Source organism: Fragaria vesca, linkage group LG2 (assembly GCF_000184155.1).
Source record: "Fragaria vesca subsp. vesca linkage group LG2, FraVesHawaii_1.0, whole genome shotgun sequence".
NCBI lineage: Eukaryota > Viridiplantae > Streptophyta > Magnoliopsida > Rosales > Rosaceae > Fragaria > Fragaria vesca.
Genome location: NC_020492.1, coordinates 24,697,967 through 24,716,985, shown reverse-complemented (window position 1 = coordinate 24,716,985; position 19,019 = coordinate 24,697,967). Strand labels below are relative to the sequence as shown.

The following is a 19,019-nucleotide window of genomic DNA, read 5'->3' as shown; positions in this document are numbered from 1 at the left end:
CTCAACAACATCTGGGTTCAAATCGGCATTCTTTCAATAGCTAGAGATGGATGCAATGGAATTATTCATGAAACTGAAGGGAACTGAATGAAACAAACTATAACAAATAGTCGATCGATCCTTTGATACCTTAGGAGCTGCATTATATCATTTCACAGACAAGTGAGATGACCTAAACATTTCATTTATACTTCTTAGCATTAAGAATAAACCGAAAATCACTTTTAGAATATGAAAAACTATAATATGTCTTACCTTTCAATTTATAAGATTTACACTTGTGATACGTTAATTGGTGAACCCAATGTAGAAATCAATGGAAGATAATGAAAGATAAGAGCAACTTAGTTTCTTGTGATGAAACCAGAATCCATAAGCATAAGCATAAGGGAACCATATAGGGTGGTCCAAAAAATACATTGAACAGTGTCCATATAAGTCCCTTTCTGTTGCTAAACAATGATCTCAGATTTCTCAGAACCATACGTGCAATACCATTTAAGGCAACACCAAATTATGACAAAAATCTTCTGCATAATAGCTAATAATTAAGCTGGATTTTGCAGGCAGATTCAGTAACCAGTCACTGTTCTTCTTCCTGCAACATCAAAACAAAAACATACCTCTCAACCTTTCCCAGAAACCGACTTCAGCAAACAAGCACATTATTAATCATCATCATTACCTTGCCAAATACGTAAACACAAACCATAGGGAAAGAGAGTCGTCATAAAGTCATTACATACTTGAACTGGAATAGAAATTTAGGTCCACTAGACTGGGTTGGTCACTTTCTAAGCAGTGACTTTAGGTTTTGGATAATAGAAACTAAATACCGATAGTGATACCAGAGACCGCCACAAATGGCAGGTCTCAGTTTTGAACGACAGCTCGGACCACCCTCCTTTTAGTACGTCCACATGCAATCAGCCTCGGCCGGAGCCAAGGTCTTGGGCTCTTCTGCAGCGGCGGCACGCCAGTTATTTCCGAGCGAGCTCCAGTCGCCGAGGTCGAAGGAGCCAGCGGTGTTGGAGTAGGGCTGATCAGGCTGCATTCCCTGCTGGAAGAAGAAGGGCAGCTGGAGATTCTCCTGGAGAGACCTGAGGCTCGGAAAGTCCGAGAGGCCGCCGAAGCCGCCAGACAAGTGGAGGGAAGTAGTCTGGGGCTGCGGCGGCGGAGCGAGGTCCAAGGAAGTCATGAGATGGTTGAAGGTGCCGGTGTTGGCGGGGTCGCTGCCGGTGGAGAAACAGGACACGTGCTCCCTAGGGGTGCGGTTGTCATGGGAGCAGCTGTCACGGTCGGTGAGGGAAGCATCATTGGAGAAAGGAGCGGTTGGGTAGTAAGGGGAGGAGTCGAAGAGTGGTGGCAGCTGTGAGACCGAGGAGGAAGAAGGCGAGCTGGGCTCAATCATTCGGGTCTTCTTGCAATCGGGTCCGTTGCTCTTCTTGGCCTTCTCGAAGACCCTCGAAATGACCCACTCTTCCTGCATGCATAATTTTTGGGATCAAATTATCAATGTTTAGGTACTTTGGTTATCCAAAAATGTGATGCACATTTTTAACCAAGGTTGAGAAATAATTACATGCCATGAAGTTGGTAAAGAGAATGTCACATAATGGAGTGGACATGGCAGAAAATATGTTGGATGCATTATTTGTATACTGAAAATGTGTGCGTTTCCAGGTTTTTAATAGCAATAACGTACAAGACATTAACTGAGAACTATATATATGCTGGTACATAAGAAAACTTGAATTAAATAGATGAATCATATGAAAGAATACTATTATGAGATATATGGACCTACTCTCATCAACCACCATCAACTAATTTTACCTAACAATGTGCATAGTATATAGTTCTATAATTTAATTAATTATGTGCATGAACATGAGGTTTTGAACATTGTATAATCACCTGGGAGTTCCTGGGGAGGTAATTGTAAGAAAATCGACCTTCAAGGCGATACTCGTGCATGACCCAGTTACTTTTTACACCCTTGGGAGCTCGCCCGCGGTAAAAAACCAAAGTCTTCTTCATTCCAAGAAGCGAACAAGTCCTGGAGCTGTAAATCTCTCGGTCTTTCCCGGTGGCTTTCCAGTACCCGGCTTCAGTGGCACGGTTGGTGCGAAGTCCGGTAGGGTATTTCCGATCACGAAGGCTGAAGAAGTACCACTCTTTCTCCCCCAGTTTTGCTTTCTCTGATAAATTAAACCGGACACATCGATGAGTTAGAATACAAAGTTTTACGAAGACGTATTGTCAGATCAAAAAGTGAATAAGATGCATGGTTAAATGTAAAGAGTTAGTACCAGGGAGCTGCCACGGCTCGCACTTGTTGAGGTCAACTTCGGCTATGGCGCGACAGGTGAAGTTGGAGTCCATGACCTTCTTGAGGAGGTAGTAGCTGATGAGTTCCTCGTCGGAAGGGTGGAAGCGAAACCCTGGAGGCAGTTGGTTGTCGTGGACGTGACCACCGCCGAGCTGATCAAAATGGCGACCGAGGTTCATGAGGTCTATTTGCAAATCAGAAAAGGGACTCAAAAGGGTTTTTGGTTTAGAGAGAAACCTAGCTAATGCAGAATAAAGTGTTGGATGAAAGTTGTGGCTGGTTTGGGAGGCAGGGAGGGAGGGAGGGTGTATATGTAGAGAAGCGGGTGGGAGGGGTTTGGTTTTCAGAGTGGAAGAGGAAGAGTGTGGGATATGGGTTTTTCATAGGGAGAGTTGATGAATGTGAGTGACAGAGGGGAAAGGGGCAAGGAGGGAGAGATATAATAATAATAATAGGGCATGAGATTAGAGATTGGTAATATGGCTGGAAAAATCTCTGTGTTTTCTCTGCTCTGTCCTCTTCTGTTCTCTCCTCTGAAACCTCCCTGCCACCCCCCTTATCATATCCATCACAATCTCTCTCTATCTTTCTCTCTTTCTCTCTTTCTCTCTTTCTTAGAGTAGAGAGAGAGAGTGAGAGAGAGAGAGAGAAGTAGTAAGTAGTAAGTTAAGTAAGTTAAGTAAGTTAACGTTAACGTTAAGTAGTAGTACGTAGGTTACGTTAACGTTAGGTTTAACCGTTAACGTTTACCGGTTTACGGTTTAACCGTTAACCGTTTTACCGTTTACGGTTACCGTTACCTTTTACCGGTTTTCCCCTTTTACCGGTTTTTACCCCCTTTTACCCGTTTTTTACCCCGTTACCCCGTTTTTTACCCCGTTTTACCCCGTTTTTTACCCCGTTTAACCCCGTTTTTAACCCCGTTTTAACCCCCCTTTAACCCCCGTTTAACCCCTTTACCCGTTTAACCCTTACCCTTAACCCTTACCCCTTACCCGTTAACCCTTACCTTACCTTACCTACCTTACCTTACTACCTTTCTACTTCTCTTCTCTCTTCTCTTCTTCTTCTCTTCTCTTACGTTACTTCGTTACGTTACGTAGTAGTAGAGAGAGAGAGAGAGAGAGAGAGAGAGAGAGNGNGNGGGCTCTGGGAGGTACTCTGGTTTGGAGTATGCGTGAGAAAGTGTGCAGGTATTCCTCTGCCAGTGAAGAAAATGAAGGAGTAGGAACAGAAAGTAGTTTCTGTGAGGGAGAAGGAGAGCCCCTTTGAGATTTTCATATATTGTTGATTTTCACCATGAATCGATAAAGCTGTGGCCTATCCCTCATGTCAGCACAGTACAAGTAATCAATAATCGAATGGAGCCAATTTAATACCCACGCACCAAACTGCTATCTTCCATTTTTTCTTTTTTGCTTTTTCTCTGCCAGAAATTCTCATACTTTTTGCAAATTTTCTCTGTGAGATTCGCTGATGATCCAAATCTCTGTTTCTTAATTTTTCATGTCATGGTGTCCTAAAAGCAAGAAAAAGCCGGTTAAATAAAGCTTACAGAGAAAGCATGCATGGTGATCTGCGTTTTCTTCTTGGGTTTCTGCAACTCATTTACTTTCTTAGTAATTCACTTCCTCTTTGTTTCTTAGGTAAACTACTGCTGCTGTAAATTTAATTTTAACACTGTTTCTGGATCACCCTTTTTCTGCTCGATCTCACTTCACATTTACATGCTAGTTAATTAAGAGTAACATTGCCCACTATTTTTACCCATTAGACAAAAAATGCATGGTTAGGTGAAAACTTCCATTAAGTTACACTGTTGGAGCATTTTGTTCATTACAAAACCAACAAAACTGTTGCCATCATTTGGTCCATTTTCAGAGAACTAAATTAGAAAAACAAGAGATTGCATATCTGATCAATATCCCATGTTTTTGAATTTTTTTTTTGTGTGTGTTATAATCAGAGTGGGGTGAGATAGCTTGTGACCTCAGCTTTTTTACCATATTGACGCTGGATGCCCTACAGTGTAGCCAAGCAAATCTTGCTTGAAGTAGACTTTTTTCCCATCAAAAATTGTGGAGAGGGTAAAGGGAAAACTGAAAAGGGCTACAAATGGTTGTTCCAGTGCATTCATTACTTTGATTTTACACAACGAGCAGAGCCTTGGCCTTTCATATAGTGTTGGATTCTAGCTCACAGTTTGGATTCTAAGTCCGTCCCTTAATTTGAATGTCCCGTAACACTCTCTAGTGCTGCAATAGCGAAACTTGTTAGACAAATTCATTCGATACGATTCTGTATATAATTTTCACAAACACGTCGAAACTCCGAAACAGTAGAAGATTAGTAGAACTTCATCGACATGTGGTGATTGATTATGCAATAAGCCTCTATAGGCCCTTCTGGGACGATTTGGAAAACGGGGTTGGGAAAGTTGTAACAGACGAAATGATGAATTAGAGCATGCATGAATCCCTTCAGCAATCCCATCCATCCAATCCAATCCATCACATCTCAATGGTGTGTGGTGGGTTTTGGAAGAGATTGACACAATTGGATTTTGACACATCGTGCTCGCTTTTGAGAGACCCCAAAAACCAAAACAGGCTTTATATCTTAATATCAAATCTGCTCATCAATCTGCATGCAAAAGTCGTCTCCAGCACACAAATATTATATGCAATTTGACAGCAGAAGATGGGACATGGCGTTTGGCTAATTTGAGAGAGGTGGTGGTGAAGGTGGTGAAGTTGTCAAGGCTATTCCTATTGCCTTCTTCTTGTCACAGCAGTGGTTAAACAGAAGAAAACAATGAAATCCCAGGACGATATTCTCCCATTTTGGTTTTGGCCACCTCGATGATCAGATCTTCATCTTCAGCTAGCTTTTGAGGTTTGCTTGCTTTGAAGGTTGGCGAGGGGAGTCGGGATTTTCACGGATTTGAAATGTCGAACAACAGGTGAAATGTTTGCGTGTATGGATAACTGGATTTGCAATTACTGAACAACTAGCTAGATGCCCTAGGTAACGGATTTGATCATGGTATTTCTCCTAGAATAGAGTTTCCTTCTTATGGCCGAAGGTTGGTTCAATACGTCAAGGTTTCTAGGGCTAAGCATATGTATACCCATTTCTTTTTCGATATCCACACTGTGTTGTCTTGTATGCTATTGTGAGAGGAGAAAACATACTGAATAAAGACATGGTTTAGAATAGACGTTCATGTATTGAGAATTTGAGATTACTTAATTATTTGGCCAAAAGGAAATAAAATGTTATAATTGCTATCACACTTCATGCTATATATATATATATATATATATATATATAATAATACACAGTCCGGATCAGAGGAGGACGTCCGCACGTCCCGTTCGCCACTGTACGGCGCTGGCGAGGGCGCGCCTCCACCCCAGCAGCCTCCAGCAGCGTTCCCGATTATTTTCCCTTCCCAGCGAGTCCGTCGAATTCCAGTTTTCCGGCGAGATCGATTTTGTATGAAGTTTTGGGTGATCTCGCCGGAAAACTGGAATTCAGCATACTCGTCGAGGAGGGAAAGTGGTCGGGGACGCTGCTGGAGTCCACTGGGGAGAGAGCTTTGAATTATTAACTGGACGATCTATATGATATGCAACATATACCCTAACCCCAAAGAGAGAGCAACATACCATAAACCCAAAACTCTATTACCTCTCTATACCATAGAAAGGGTTTATATAGTGTGATTTGGGGACTAGTAGGAGTAGCTTAGCCACAATGATTTAAGCCATTGGGTATTGGGTATTAGAAGTTCATTGTTCGTGTTAAGTGTTGATTTATGAAGCTTGCATATTCAGTTTTGTAACTCATGTGATGTATGATCTTATCTGAAAGGCTCAAACTGGGTCATAATCACTTAAAAATCAACGCATTGGTCTCAAAATTAGTTTAGAAACTATTTAGACTCCCACGCATTCGCATTGCTAACATGATTCAAGGGTTTTGCTTTTATACAATTGATTGACATATCAAAATCATGATTAGGGACTAGGGAGGCCAGTAATTTCAAATGTAAATCAACAACTCGATCAATATTAACTTACAGCAATGAAAGATTGAGAGATGTGAGGATCATGTCATCTAGTGGAGCTAGGCCAAACGCCAAAAGTATCAAACCAGGGGAAGATCTTCCGCTATGGTTTGAGAGAGTTTGCAGGATTAGTGCAAACAGACTTTCAACATCACCAATAATCATGCATTCCATAAAGGACAGAATCGGACCGAACTGACCCGATTGGAATCCAACCGGAGACTTTTGAAAGGGAAACCCAAAACCAAAAGAAATGACTTGTTCTATGACTTCTATCAATCTATCTATCTCAGTCGCTCACATTTTTGGGGACTTGCAAACCCTAAAGCCAAGCTCACTCCTTTTTCACCCTCTTCTCAAAAGACAAAAACCAGGGCGCGTGCATCGAGAGCGTGACGCGACCCCTGAAATCATCCCCCTTCTTTCCCCGCCGCCCTCCACCAACGGCGTTTACGTACCACTCTCTGCCCCTCCCCTGCCACCACCACCACCGCCCCTCCTCCGATCCTCTTCTTCCTTCCTTCCTATAAAGAAAACCCTGATTACAATAATCGCGTGTGTCAGTCCCAATAATGCGACGCTATTCATTCGTACGCGCTCGACGCGTCAACATCGACGCGGGCGCGGGGCGGGTCCCACCGTACGTGCAGCTGCACTTTTGCCTTCGGTGCGGCCCTTCCATTTATTGCTGGATGGGATAGGGTGCGCGATTTGTTGGGTCTTGGGCCGCCCCGGTTAGATTGCAGTGGGACCCGGCCCGTAAGCTCCCCACGACATATGCACGTAACGTTGTCACTCGAGTCGCTGGAGAAAAATCGAACCCAGTTGAGTTTATTCCTATATTTTTAATCTTGGCTAGTGTTGCAGCTACAAAGAGGTTCACCTAGCTTGGAAGTTGGAACTAAGCCAATAACAAATACGTACTTAAGATAACTTAATCTCAATATGGAAGAGAGAAAATATACAGGAGCTGACAAAGTAAGAACATAGATGAATTCAGAATGGATTAATTTTTCATAATTTAATTAGAAAGCAATAACCTTCAATGAAGATTAAAAAGACAATCATTCTAATGATACTCATCCTTAACTCATCATACTTTTACATGTCAGTGAGATATAAACGTCCGATAACCGGCTTATTATCGTCCGATGACATATTCGTCTGATATAACACTATACGTTATTAGTTGGGATAGCTAATGTCACGACTCATGCAACAACGAAAAGTTAAGAGCAGTTGAGAGGCGAGGAAACAAGTAACCGCAAGCGGGCAACACCACCGTCAAACCTCTCAGGGCGCTTTAGCATGGAAAATGACGCGTTGGTGAACGGAGTTTCTTTGTTTAACCACTCGAGGGGATTAATCACCAAGAAGAGATCCCACACTCAGAGAAGATAAACTGCACATCCCATTATGTCGGACGGTCGGAGAACTAGTTCATGTCGCATAAAATCAAATAGCAAATCAGATAAACGTATTCTGCATCGATCAAAAATTCAAAATGCCTTTTGATGTTTGATTTGAAATCGATTTGGCTGGTCAGTGTGGTTGATTTAACCCGTCACGTTAATCAAACTGAGTAATCACTCATTGTCCAACAAACAAATAAACTACTCAATTGATAGAAATCTATCACCAGCTGGTCGACTCATGACCATTTTCGTTTTTCTTTCAAAAATTGATTTTGGATCAGACGGATCGAAACAATTTCTTGTAATAATTTAAGATCATTCTTGCTACACAAGGAAAACAAACCGGAATGTTTTCATAATGAAATAAACCCGCAGCGAAAGTAATCTATTTAATCTGACCCAAAAAAATGTAATTAAAAACCTTGAGTCGTGTCCAAGAACTTTCCAGAACATACACAAATATTCTGATCATTTCTTACTACATTATCATACATATAGTATACTTTTGGCCGGCCATGAAGCTTCAAATACGTTATTATCTAGCTAGTTCCATATTTTTGGGTCCATAGAGATATGGATCCTGTCTGAATCACCTCACCTGTAGATTATGTTTGTCTGATGTTGATTTACCCGCGCTGTTTGATCAAGTCGTCCAGTTTTGATTTGATTCGGTAAACAAATCAGTTTATGGTTTACGACGGCATTGCAGTTTGATATCTAAGTCATTAATAAAGCCTTTTGTCACAAAATATGTTACCAAAGTCAAAGATGACCCAAGCATCTTAACTATATCTTGATCTAGAAAGAAAGAGACCAGCATTTATACTTTAGGTCTTTACCTATAACAAAGATTAGCAAGTCACAAAATATGTGACCTAGAACTCTAAAATAATCACAATCAAGCAATAGCATTGAAATTGTCGATTGCTATTTTCTTTATATTGTGTGATCATTCCGATTCTAACAATCACTTGGTTCCATGTATTGTCTAAAGATATGTAAAAATTTATTAAATAATTCACACACCCTACTTGGTTCCTTCAGCTTGCAAAGCGCCTAAATTCCAATCTATTGTGGTAGAGGGGGATTGCTATGAGGTGTTCTCTGCCATCAAGTCCTCTAATCAGAATTGGAGAATTTCGCCTATGCTTGACCAAATTGCTGTTTTGAAACTCCTTTTTGCTGATGTAAGTTGGAACTGGATTCCAAGAAAAGCCAACTGTGTTGTTGATGCCGCGGCAAAGCTAGCTAAGATGAGATTATGCTCTCATGAATGGGCGTCTAGCCCTCCCTCTTCTCTTATCTCTGTTTTAAGAAGTGATGGGCTGCCAGGTCCACCTATCCCTTATTTTTGTGCCCTGTGTGGCTTTCTTTTGTGCTCTGGTGTGAGCTATGTAGTATGTTCTGTTGTTTTTTTTTCTTGCTGTTGCTGTTTCTGTTCCTTTGGCTTTTTTTGCCTTCAATGAAATCTTTGTCTTGACCAAAAAAAAAACTCACACACCCTACATATGTTAACGAGGTTTGAACCCATGACCTTAAAGTTGTTAGTTAACAACTTAACCAACCAAGTCACGGCTCACCGACACATTGTCTAAAGATATGTGTTAAACGAAGTTGCATCATCCAAAATCCGCGTACACAATTCTTTGTCTTTAGAAAGTACGATCGTAAAATGAATCAAGAACTGAAATTTTAATAGTTGCAAGTATAACGATGGAAAATAGCAGCCCAATTCACTAATTTTGCAATTCTCATCAAAGTAATTTCACTATCGATCATTACACTAGGCTTATATCGATCAAAGTAATTTCTCATCAGAAGATGATCTTGCGCTCCCGGCCGAAGAGAGATGCATCTGATGCTCTCTCAAGTTCTAGAATTGATTTGAAGGAGGCACTGGGAGAGGAAGAGCAAACTTAGAGGTATTGGTGCTCTCAATGTTTGAAGGCTTAGTATGCCAGGTTTCAGAACCACTAATGGTGTCACTTGTAAATGCCAGAACTGGACGAGCAAAAGAAGGAACCATCGGCATGATTGCTGGGAGAGTTGGTAATTGGTTCTTGAAGTTAAGCACTTCAAGCGCTTGTAGTATTGGTAGTCTGAAACTATAGTCTGGGTGAGCACACCACAACCCAACAATCATCAAACACTCCATTTGTCTTTCATCAAAATCTCCACACAATTTTGGGTCAGCTGCTGCAATAAGTTTCCCTTCTCCATAAAGTTCCCACACCCACTCCACTAAGTTGATCATACTATTTTCCAAATCGAAATCCATGGATTTTCTCCCGCAAGCTATTTCCAAAGCAACAACTCCGAAGCTATACACATCCGACTCCTTGCTAGCCTTGCCTGTGACAACATAATCAAGAGCCATGTAGCCCTTTGTTCCAGCGACAATCGTCGTTAGCGACCCTTTTTTGTGCTCTACAAGTCTAGCTAATCCGAAGTCGATCTCCAAGCTTTACGTTGAAATTCAAATCCAACATAACATTGCTTGCTTTGATATCCCTGTGCAGTATACACTGTTCACATCCTTCATGTAGATAAAGCACACCGCTGGCCAAGCCAAGAGCGATTTTGTATCTTACCTCCCAATTTAAGAAGCTTTCAGCTTTGAACAAATAAGAATCTAAACTGCCATGGGGCATGAGCTCATACACAAGAAGGAGATCTCCGTTTTCGTGACATCAACCAATGAGTTGCACAAGGTTTCGATGCCTAAGTCGACCGATGATCCTGACTTCGGCTGTGTACTCCTTTATCCCTTGTTTGGATCCCTTGGAGATCCTCTTAACAGCAACATATGTGTTCAAGTCTTTGATGAATCCTCTATAGACTCCACCAAATCCTCCCTCTCCAAGCTTCTCTCCTTCATCAAAATTATTCGTAGCTCGAGCCAACTCGTTGTACAAAAACTACATGGGGCTTGTTCCCCTTTCGAACTCATCATCGAGTACCATCATAGTCTTCATCATTTCTCCCTGCATCGCTCTTCCTCCGAAAGATGAACCAAACCAAAGCCAAAGCAGCCACCAAGATACTTAAACCAACACCTAGCCCCACGACTATTCGCGGTGTTTTGTTATTTCTTGACTTGATATCAACTGTATTAGGGTTAGGTGTAGCTGGCGTAGTGTCTGTGGCATCAACAAACTCATCAACAATAGAAGTCGACGTGAAATTCCATGCGATGATCTCGTGCACAGCATACCTAGAACCAGTTGAAGCAGAGAACCCGACAATTACCCAATCGGGCAAGTGCTGTTTCAGATCAACCACGTAAGTAAGATATCTCATCACTTGCTTTTGGACACCAGTTGTATCATTCACGAAAGAGGTGTATGAAACACTAAGATTTTTTGAGCTAGACTTGTAACTAATCGAAGCTATAAGAATATGAGTATGAAGGTTTGTGTATTGATATCTAAAATAGATACAGCACTCTTACATATATACAATGAGAATGAAACTATTCTAGGAAAGTATCAAGTCTAATTATCTAAATATAATTTTGATCCAACAATCACTCTAATAGCTGAAATCATTCCATTGATACAAATAATCATTTGAACCTGATTTTCTTCCTTTAATACTCCCCCTCAAGTTAGAGTGTGGATATCAAGAACGCCCAACTTGTCAAGATGTGTGTGAAAAGCAGGTGCTCGCAATGGCTTCGTAAACATATCGGCTATTTGATTTCCAATGGGCACATAAGCTGTTTTGACTTCCCCCTTCTGAATTCTTTCACGCACAGTGTGACAATCTAACTCAATATGTTTAGTTCTCTCATGATAAACTGGATTCGCTGCTATGTGTAAAGCAGCTTGATTGTCGCAAAAGAGTAATGTTGGTTCAGGTTGTAGCACCCGTAAATCTGTCAACAAGTATCTAAGCCAAGAGAGCTCACAAGAGGATGCTGTCATCGAACGATATTCAGCTTCAGCTGAGGATCTAGACACTGTTGCTTGTTTCTTACTTTTCCATGAGACAAGTGATTGTCCAAGGAAAATACAATATCCTGTCACTGAGCGACGTGTCAATGGACATCTAGCCCAATCCGCATCACAATAACCAATCAACCGAAGATGATTTTGTGATGAGAAGTATAATCCTTGGCCAGGGACCGATTTTAGATAATGGAGAAGGCGAAGAGCCGCCTTAAAGTGATGTAGCTTTGGTTCTTGCATGAATTGGCTGAGAGTATTGACGGCAAATGTGATGTCTGGCCTGGTGATTGTCAAATAGATCAATTTCCCAATCAGACGTCGAAACCTGGTTGGGTCTTTCAGAGCATCACTTCCCTTTGTTGTTAACACCAAATCAGGTTCCATAGGTACTGTTGCAGGTTTCACTCCCAATAATCCAGCTTCCTCCAAAATATCCAACGTGTACTTTCATTGGCAAATTGTAATCCCAACCTCTGAGCGCGCAACTTCGATGCCCAGAAAATATTTCAAAGGTCCAAGGTCTTTAATTTTGAAACGGCTATTAAGGAATTGCTTGAGACTAAGAATGGCCTCCTCATTATTCCCTGTTATGATCATGTCGTCCACATAAAGCAACACCACTGTAATAAAATTGTCACGAACCTGAGTAAACAAAGAATAATCAGCACGAGACTGTTGGAAACCGATTTCTTGAATGGATGATGAGAACCGTTGAAACCAGCTACGGGAAGCTTGTTTGAGGCCATATAAGGACTTGTGGAGCCGACAAACTGAATTCTCCCCCTGTCGGCGATAACCAGGTGGCGGCAACATATACACCACTTCAAGTAGTTCGCCATGTAAGAAGGCGTTTTGGACGTCCATCTAGTGTAATGGCCAGTTGCGGACAGCAGCAATAGCCAACAAGCAACGTACAGTGATCAACTTGGCCACCGGAGCAAAAGTGTCCTTGTAATCAATCCCTTCTCTCTGATTAAATCCCTTGGCGACAAGTCGAGCCTTGTACCGTTCAATTGTACCATCAGAATGATACTTGATCTTGAAGACCCATTTACAACCGATAGGGCGTTGACCTAGAGGCAAAGGGACCATGGACCATGTCCCGTTATCTTCCAGTGCTTGAATTTCAGTGTTCATGGCCGCAACCCATTGCGGATCACGGCTTGCCTGTTCATAATTCGCTGGTTCGACTAATTGAGATATGTTGTTCACAAATGAGCGATAATTAGATGACAAACCAGAGTAGGAAATGTACCTTTGCAGCGGATACCGAGTGCCAGACGTGGAGGGGAGAGCGACGGCTTGGCCAAGCAGAACGGCGTGGTTGGTTTTGTAATCGGTGAGGTATGAAGGTGGTTTCCGGGGCCGATCTGACTGGCAAAATTTTTCTCCCTGCGCAAAATTATTAGTTGCAAGGGCCAATTCATTGTAGGAGAATTTCCTAGGGCCTTTCCCCTTTTCGAATTCTTCAGGATCCAAATCATTAAGTACCCTAGTATCATCATCAGTACTTTCCCCAGTTGTTTCCCTCCTCTTCGTGCAGAAGAGGAACCTAACGAAACCTAACACACCAACCAAGATAACACCTCCCCCAACAGCCAACCCAACTACTAGTCCAACATTGGCATTTCCAGACTTTGGCGCAGGAAGAGTTGATGTGATGTCTTCATCTGCCAATGAAGTTGAATCAAAGCTCCAAGAAATGATCTTATGCAGAGCAACTTGTAGACCCGTTGAAGCCGAGAAACCAACGATGACTCTATCGGGCAAGTGTTGGAGCAGATCAACTGAGAAATCAATATTTCTGATAACCTGGACCCCGTTTTGAATCGTTGTGAATGCAACTCTAAGATTCTTGGAGGTGGAGTTGTAACTAATCATGGCATTGTTTTCTTTTCCAGTGGTAATCCCACCATTCCACGGCGCGGTGACGTTAGACTTGACGGAGTTGATGTCGATGCCGACATGAGTGTAATTTAGACCCCAATCAATCGATCTTCTATCTGAGTTGTTGAAGATATCAAACTCGACGGCGACAAACGGATATTCAGTACTTGACATGGTATAGTTTGCCAGCGTACTGTTGACAGGGAGGCCAAGACTGCTACCTTGCCCTATTATGCTGTCCAGTGAGGACCCTGCCGGCGCTAGGAAGAATGCTAGCCCATCTGCGTAGTTGGGGTTGTTGTCGGAGTCAATGGCGAACGTGAAACTTGACGTGAAATCAGCGAGTTTTCCGGTGGATTTTTGTCTGAGGAGGAAGGTCTTTTTGTAGGTGGCTCTACCGGTGCTGCCACTTAGGTCCTGGTCAAGAGCACTTTTGGTGAGGCGGAGGGAGCCATCGGCTGAAGCATTTCCCTCCATTGATATATTGGTGGCAACGTCAGGGGGAAAGCTGGGAAAATTGAAGGTCAATGAAGTTGCAAACAAGGGCAACAGTAATGAGAGAAGAATAAGCAATTGAAACTGGTTTAGGGACAACCGGAGCCTGTTAATCACAGCCATTTCTGATTTTTTTCTTTCTTTTTTCTGTGGAGAACTATGTATGATGTTAGATATATATATATATATATATATATATATATATATATATATATGTAGCGAAAGAAAATTTCTTTCTGTTGCAATAATGTTTTCGCTTATTGTATTATGATTTTCTATATAAACCAATGACCGAGACCCAGTTTACGTTGATTTGGTGCATGCTGCAAGACCTAGAGAAGCTTTGAATTCTGCTAATGAAATAAAGAATTAACACTAGGTCAAAGCTTCCTGCGTAGTGTGGTTATACGAAGTCCAAATTTTTGTCTGAGAAAGGGTATTCTACTATGCTAGACGTTGCACACTAACCGCTCCCATGATGGTGAAATGTGAGGTTGTTAAAGGTTAGGTTTTCACTGAATGGAGGTCTTCCTTGAGAAACCAGGGAACATAAAACTATAGTGACTCGATCGGTTTACAGTGAATATGAGAAGAGAAATTCGTCCGAATGGTATAAGAACTTTTGTTCTTTATAAACTTTGGTATATCAAGTTTTAAAAATACCAGAACGGTATCTCATGTTTCCATCCCGACTTAAGATTGATATATATAGCCATTAAGATGACCAATTTACCCTTAAGTTCTATTTTTTTCTTAATTTTTTTATTTGTTTTCATATTCCAGAAATATTAAAGAGGTTTTGGAATTTGATGATTTGGGTTGACCTTTATAAACTTGAAGAAGATTGAAGAGGGGAAACATACAGAAGTTCAATCCTTGTTGTTTCCGTTGACACTCAAAGATCTTGTTGTTGTCGTTGACATTCAAAGATGATTGAGATGAAGAACTGATTATTAGCAAGGAGAAAGTGACGATAAATTTTTCTCTATGTTCCTAAAAATATAAAAAGGCAAAAAGAGAAAATTGGAATATGAAAACAAAGAAGAAAAACTAAAAAAAAGAGAATTTAGGGGTAAATTGGTCATCTTTTTTTGGGTCTGAGGGTAAATTAGTCATCTTAATGGCTATATATACCAATCTTAGGTCGGGATGAAAACATGAGATACCAATCTGATATTTTTAAAACTTGATATACCTAAGTTTATAAGGAGCAAGAGTTCGTATACCATTCAGACGAATTTCTCATATGAGAAAGCAGGGAAAGTGAACTTTTCTGTAACACAACTGATGACGAGGGAGGAGTCTTCAGCAAGGATGTTTGGACACTTTGAGCTCCTTGGCTTTCACCAGAGTGACCAGACTATAAACAAGCAATTTGCTCAGGATGATTAGGAGAAAGTTGTTGTTTGAGAATACCTCCATAACCTATTTCAGAGGCATCAGTTTCTACTATTTTATAGGAATCGGGAAGTGAGATTCCTAAGCATGGTAAGGTTTTGACATGACTCTTAATTTCTTTGACTAAGGATGTATGTACTGAAGTCCAAAGGGAGGGATTTTTTTGTAATCTATCGAATAGAGGTTTACAATGTTTCCTAAGGTTTTTGTAAAAATCTGCTACATAATTTAAAGATCCTAGGAATCTTTATAATTGATTTTTATCTAAAATGACATCTGGAAATTTGTCAGCGAATTGTATTACTCTATCAATAGGTTTAATTTGGAGTTGGTGAATGTTAAATCCAAGAAAGCAAATGTTGGTTTGGAATAATTTGATTTTTGAGGCAGAAATAACCAGACCATTATTCTTTATTATGGAAAAGAATTAGTGAAGATGTTTCCAGTGTTGATCAATTGATTGAGAAAAGATTAGAACATCATCAATGTAGACAATGGAGAAGTGACTATAAGGATTGAATATATCATTCATTATGTTTTGGAATTCGCTAGGGGCTATTTTTTAATCCGAATGGCATAACATTCCATTCATAATGACCAAAGGGCGTGACAAATGCAGTTTTGTATTTGTCGGCTTCACTAATTTGAATTTGCCAAAATCCTGATTTCATATCAAATTTACTAAAGATAACAGATTTGTTTAATCTGTTAATGAGATCTTGTTTATTGGGAATGTGATACCTGATCCATTCTAAAACTGTGTTAAGAGGTTTGTAATTTATAACTAGACGGGGAGTCCCTCGTTCGAGTTCAGCATTTTTCTGAACATAGAACGCTGGGCAAGACCAAGGGGATTTACTAGGGCGAATAATATCTTTGTTGAGTAAATCATTAATTTCGTTTTTACAAAAATCTATGATTTCGTGACTCATTTGAATTGGACGAGCTTTAGTAGGGATGTTTTTCTCATTGAATTCTTTGATGTAGGGTAGTGAGACAATATGTTTTTTCCTGTGCCAAAAGGCAGTAGGAATATCAGAACATATTTCTTTGATTATCTTTTCTTCAAAAGTTTTGATCTTTTGCTGAAGAAAATAGTTTTGGAGTTGATTTTCAATTCTTTTGAAATTAATTTCTTTTTGGAGAAAGGTTATTTGTTTGATTTTTGCTTGAATGCAACCGAGAGTTTTTGAAATATTATTTTCTTGAAATGCTTTTAAAGTATGGATTTCGGGGTTTAAAAGAAAAGTAAATTTAACTGCTTCATCAAAAGGGTAGGTAATAATACCATCATATTCAGTTTTGAAAGGGTAAATTAAAGTTATGAAAGGTAGTCCTAAAATTACTTTATCAGTTAGATTTTTTACAAAGACAAACGAAGTTTTGAAACAAACATTGTTTTGGCAGATATGGGCCTTAGGGATTTCGTATTTAATATCCATTTTTGTTCCATTAGCTGATCGTAAAGATTCTTTCGTTTTTTCAAAATATTTGGAAGGTATTAAGCCTTCTTGGATGCAATTAAGGTCTGCACCAGAGTCAATAAGGGCTGTTATTGTTATTTAGAAATCTTTTATTTTGAGTTGGACAGTAGTGTACCATTTTTTAAGCTGGATCTAGCGTATGGTACTAATAGTATTATTTTCAGGGAAAGGATTTGGAAAAAGATTTTCAAGTGGATCCTGTAATTTAAGAAATTGGTTATTTATTTTTAGTAAGTTTAATTCCTGTTTAATATCTTTATTGTCATTCGTAAGTTCTAAATGTGTTTGTTGTAAAACATGTATTTTACTCTTAATTGTTTTTACTTCATGTTGTAGATCTTGGATTATTATTTCATTTTTACTAGTGGAGAATTTATCGAAAGTTGTAGTAAGGCTAATTTTTTGTGAGGGAGGATTAACTATATTTTCTTGGGTAATTAATTTTTTTAATTTTTTGAGGTATTCTGCTTTAAGTTCAGGGTTGTCTATTTTACCTATTAAATCAATTAAGAGTTCTTCTTGTTCTTCCTGTTTGGAAAGAACATTTATTGTTTTACAATTACAAGCATCCTTACACCCAAAAGTAATATCTGGGGAAGAATGTTCATTGGATTCAAAGGAAGAAGATTCCATCATTGTGATGTCATCTTCACTCATTTCATTTTCTGAATCAGTGTTTCGTAATTCTAAAGTTTGTATAAGTCTTTCTTTTTCTTCTTGACTAATTTTGAGTTGATTAATAGTACTTTTAACTGGACAATTGTTTGCAAAGTGACCAGTCTTATTACATTTAAAACATTTAGTTTTACTTTTATCGAAAGGTTTACTTTTTAGTTGGTGATTTGGTTTTTTTAGACCAATTTTTGCGAAATCTGTTTTTGGAATAAAATTTGTTTGGCTCAAAGTTATTTTTGTAAGGTGTAAATTTTCTTTTTGAATGGTAAGGAATAATTTTATTGCTTGCCTTTTTTCTCCTTGAAGGAGGTAAGGGAGGTAGGCCATATTGTTCACAAAAATTTCCTAATTCGTATTTAGCTGTTTTCTTATCTGATTTTATCTGAACATTTAATTTCATATCTATACACATTCTTAATCCTTCTTTTTGGATAACTGTAATTATGTTTCCATAAGTTAAAGAATCATAGTTTATGTGACCTGTTTCATTACTAAGAACTTGTCTGATTTTATGAGCAAATAATTTTGGAAGACCATTTATGAATTTTTCTTTCTAAAATGGTTGGTTACTATCGTCTCTAAGCATAACTCGAGAAATGAAAACATCTTTGTACCATTTGAAATCACTTAGGGTAGGACGTACACCTAAGGTTACTGAGTTGATCATGAATTCTGGATGTGATGTGACTAGGGGTTCCTATGAAATGTTGAATAATTGTGTAAAATAAGGTATTAACAGCATCAGAAATTCCCATTCCTGTGTGTTCGTTGAAGATGGGAGTCCCATCTTCATCTCGTTTAATGACATGTTTAATGGATGATCTAGAATCAGGAGTGAGATGTTTTTCCCACCAGGAATGAAGCATTCCTGTAAATCCTGTGGAAAGTATGTCAATGATTTCAGGCTGGGTGAAATTATGATTAGTGACATAGCTATTAGCTGCCATAGACATATGATGTAATTTATTTAAGATTTCTTGTTCTGATAAATTATCAATGTTCCATTCATAAGTTTTATCAGAAGAAACTGAGAATTGATTATTAAGATGATTAGTGGGTTGTATATCTAAGGGGAGAGGACGTTCTGTCCAAGTTTTAAAAGGTCGCTTCTTTGGATGAACTATCCGATCTAGATTTAAAGTTTGAAATATTTGGTTTAAATCTTTAATTTGGCTAGTGTTACTAGAATCGCTATCTGAAGAATTGGAAAAAGAGGTTTGTTGGGTATGAATTACAGCAATCCTACTGGGTTCAGGTGTTTCAGTTTTTAATTTTTCTAACATTCGTTCAATCTTTTGAATCGAAGAAGTA

The 19,019-nt window shown here is 39.5% G+C and overlaps 2 protein-coding genes and 1 pseudogene across 3 annotated transcripts; all 3 read right to left on the bottom strand.

Annotated features, from left to right (window-relative positions):
- Nucleotides 1–229: 229 nt before the first annotated feature.
- Nucleotides 230–2,981, bottom strand: LOC101299349 (protein CUP-SHAPED COTYLEDON 2-like). Its single transcript, XM_004291451.1, has 3 exons — nucleotides 2,313–2,981; nucleotides 1,918–2,201; nucleotides 230–1,483 (listed from the first exon to the last, which is right to left on the bottom strand). The coding sequence occupies exons 1-3, from the start codon at nucleotides 2,509–2,511 to the stop codon at nucleotides 908–910; spliced, it is 1,059 nt and encodes a 352-aa protein (XP_004291499.1). The 5' UTR covers nucleotides 2,512–2,981; the 3' UTR covers nucleotides 230–907.
- Nucleotides 2,982–9,587: 6,606 nt separating this feature from the next.
- LOC101308842 lies at nucleotides 9,588–10,809 on the bottom strand (annotated as a pseudogene). The gene has a single exon (XR_184164.1). The product of XR_184164.1 is annotated as an L-type lectin-domain containing receptor kinase IX.1-like (transcript).
- A 1,824-nt stretch (nucleotides 10,810–12,633) lies between these two features.
- On the bottom strand, nucleotides 12,634–14,274 carry LOC101308258 (L-type lectin-domain containing receptor kinase IX.1-like). The gene has a single exon (XM_004292971.1). The coding sequence runs from the start codon at nucleotides 14,272–14,274 to the stop codon at nucleotides 12,634–12,636; it is 1,641 nt and encodes a 546-aa protein (XP_004293019.1).
- Nucleotides 14,275–19,019: the final 4,745 nt, after the last annotated feature.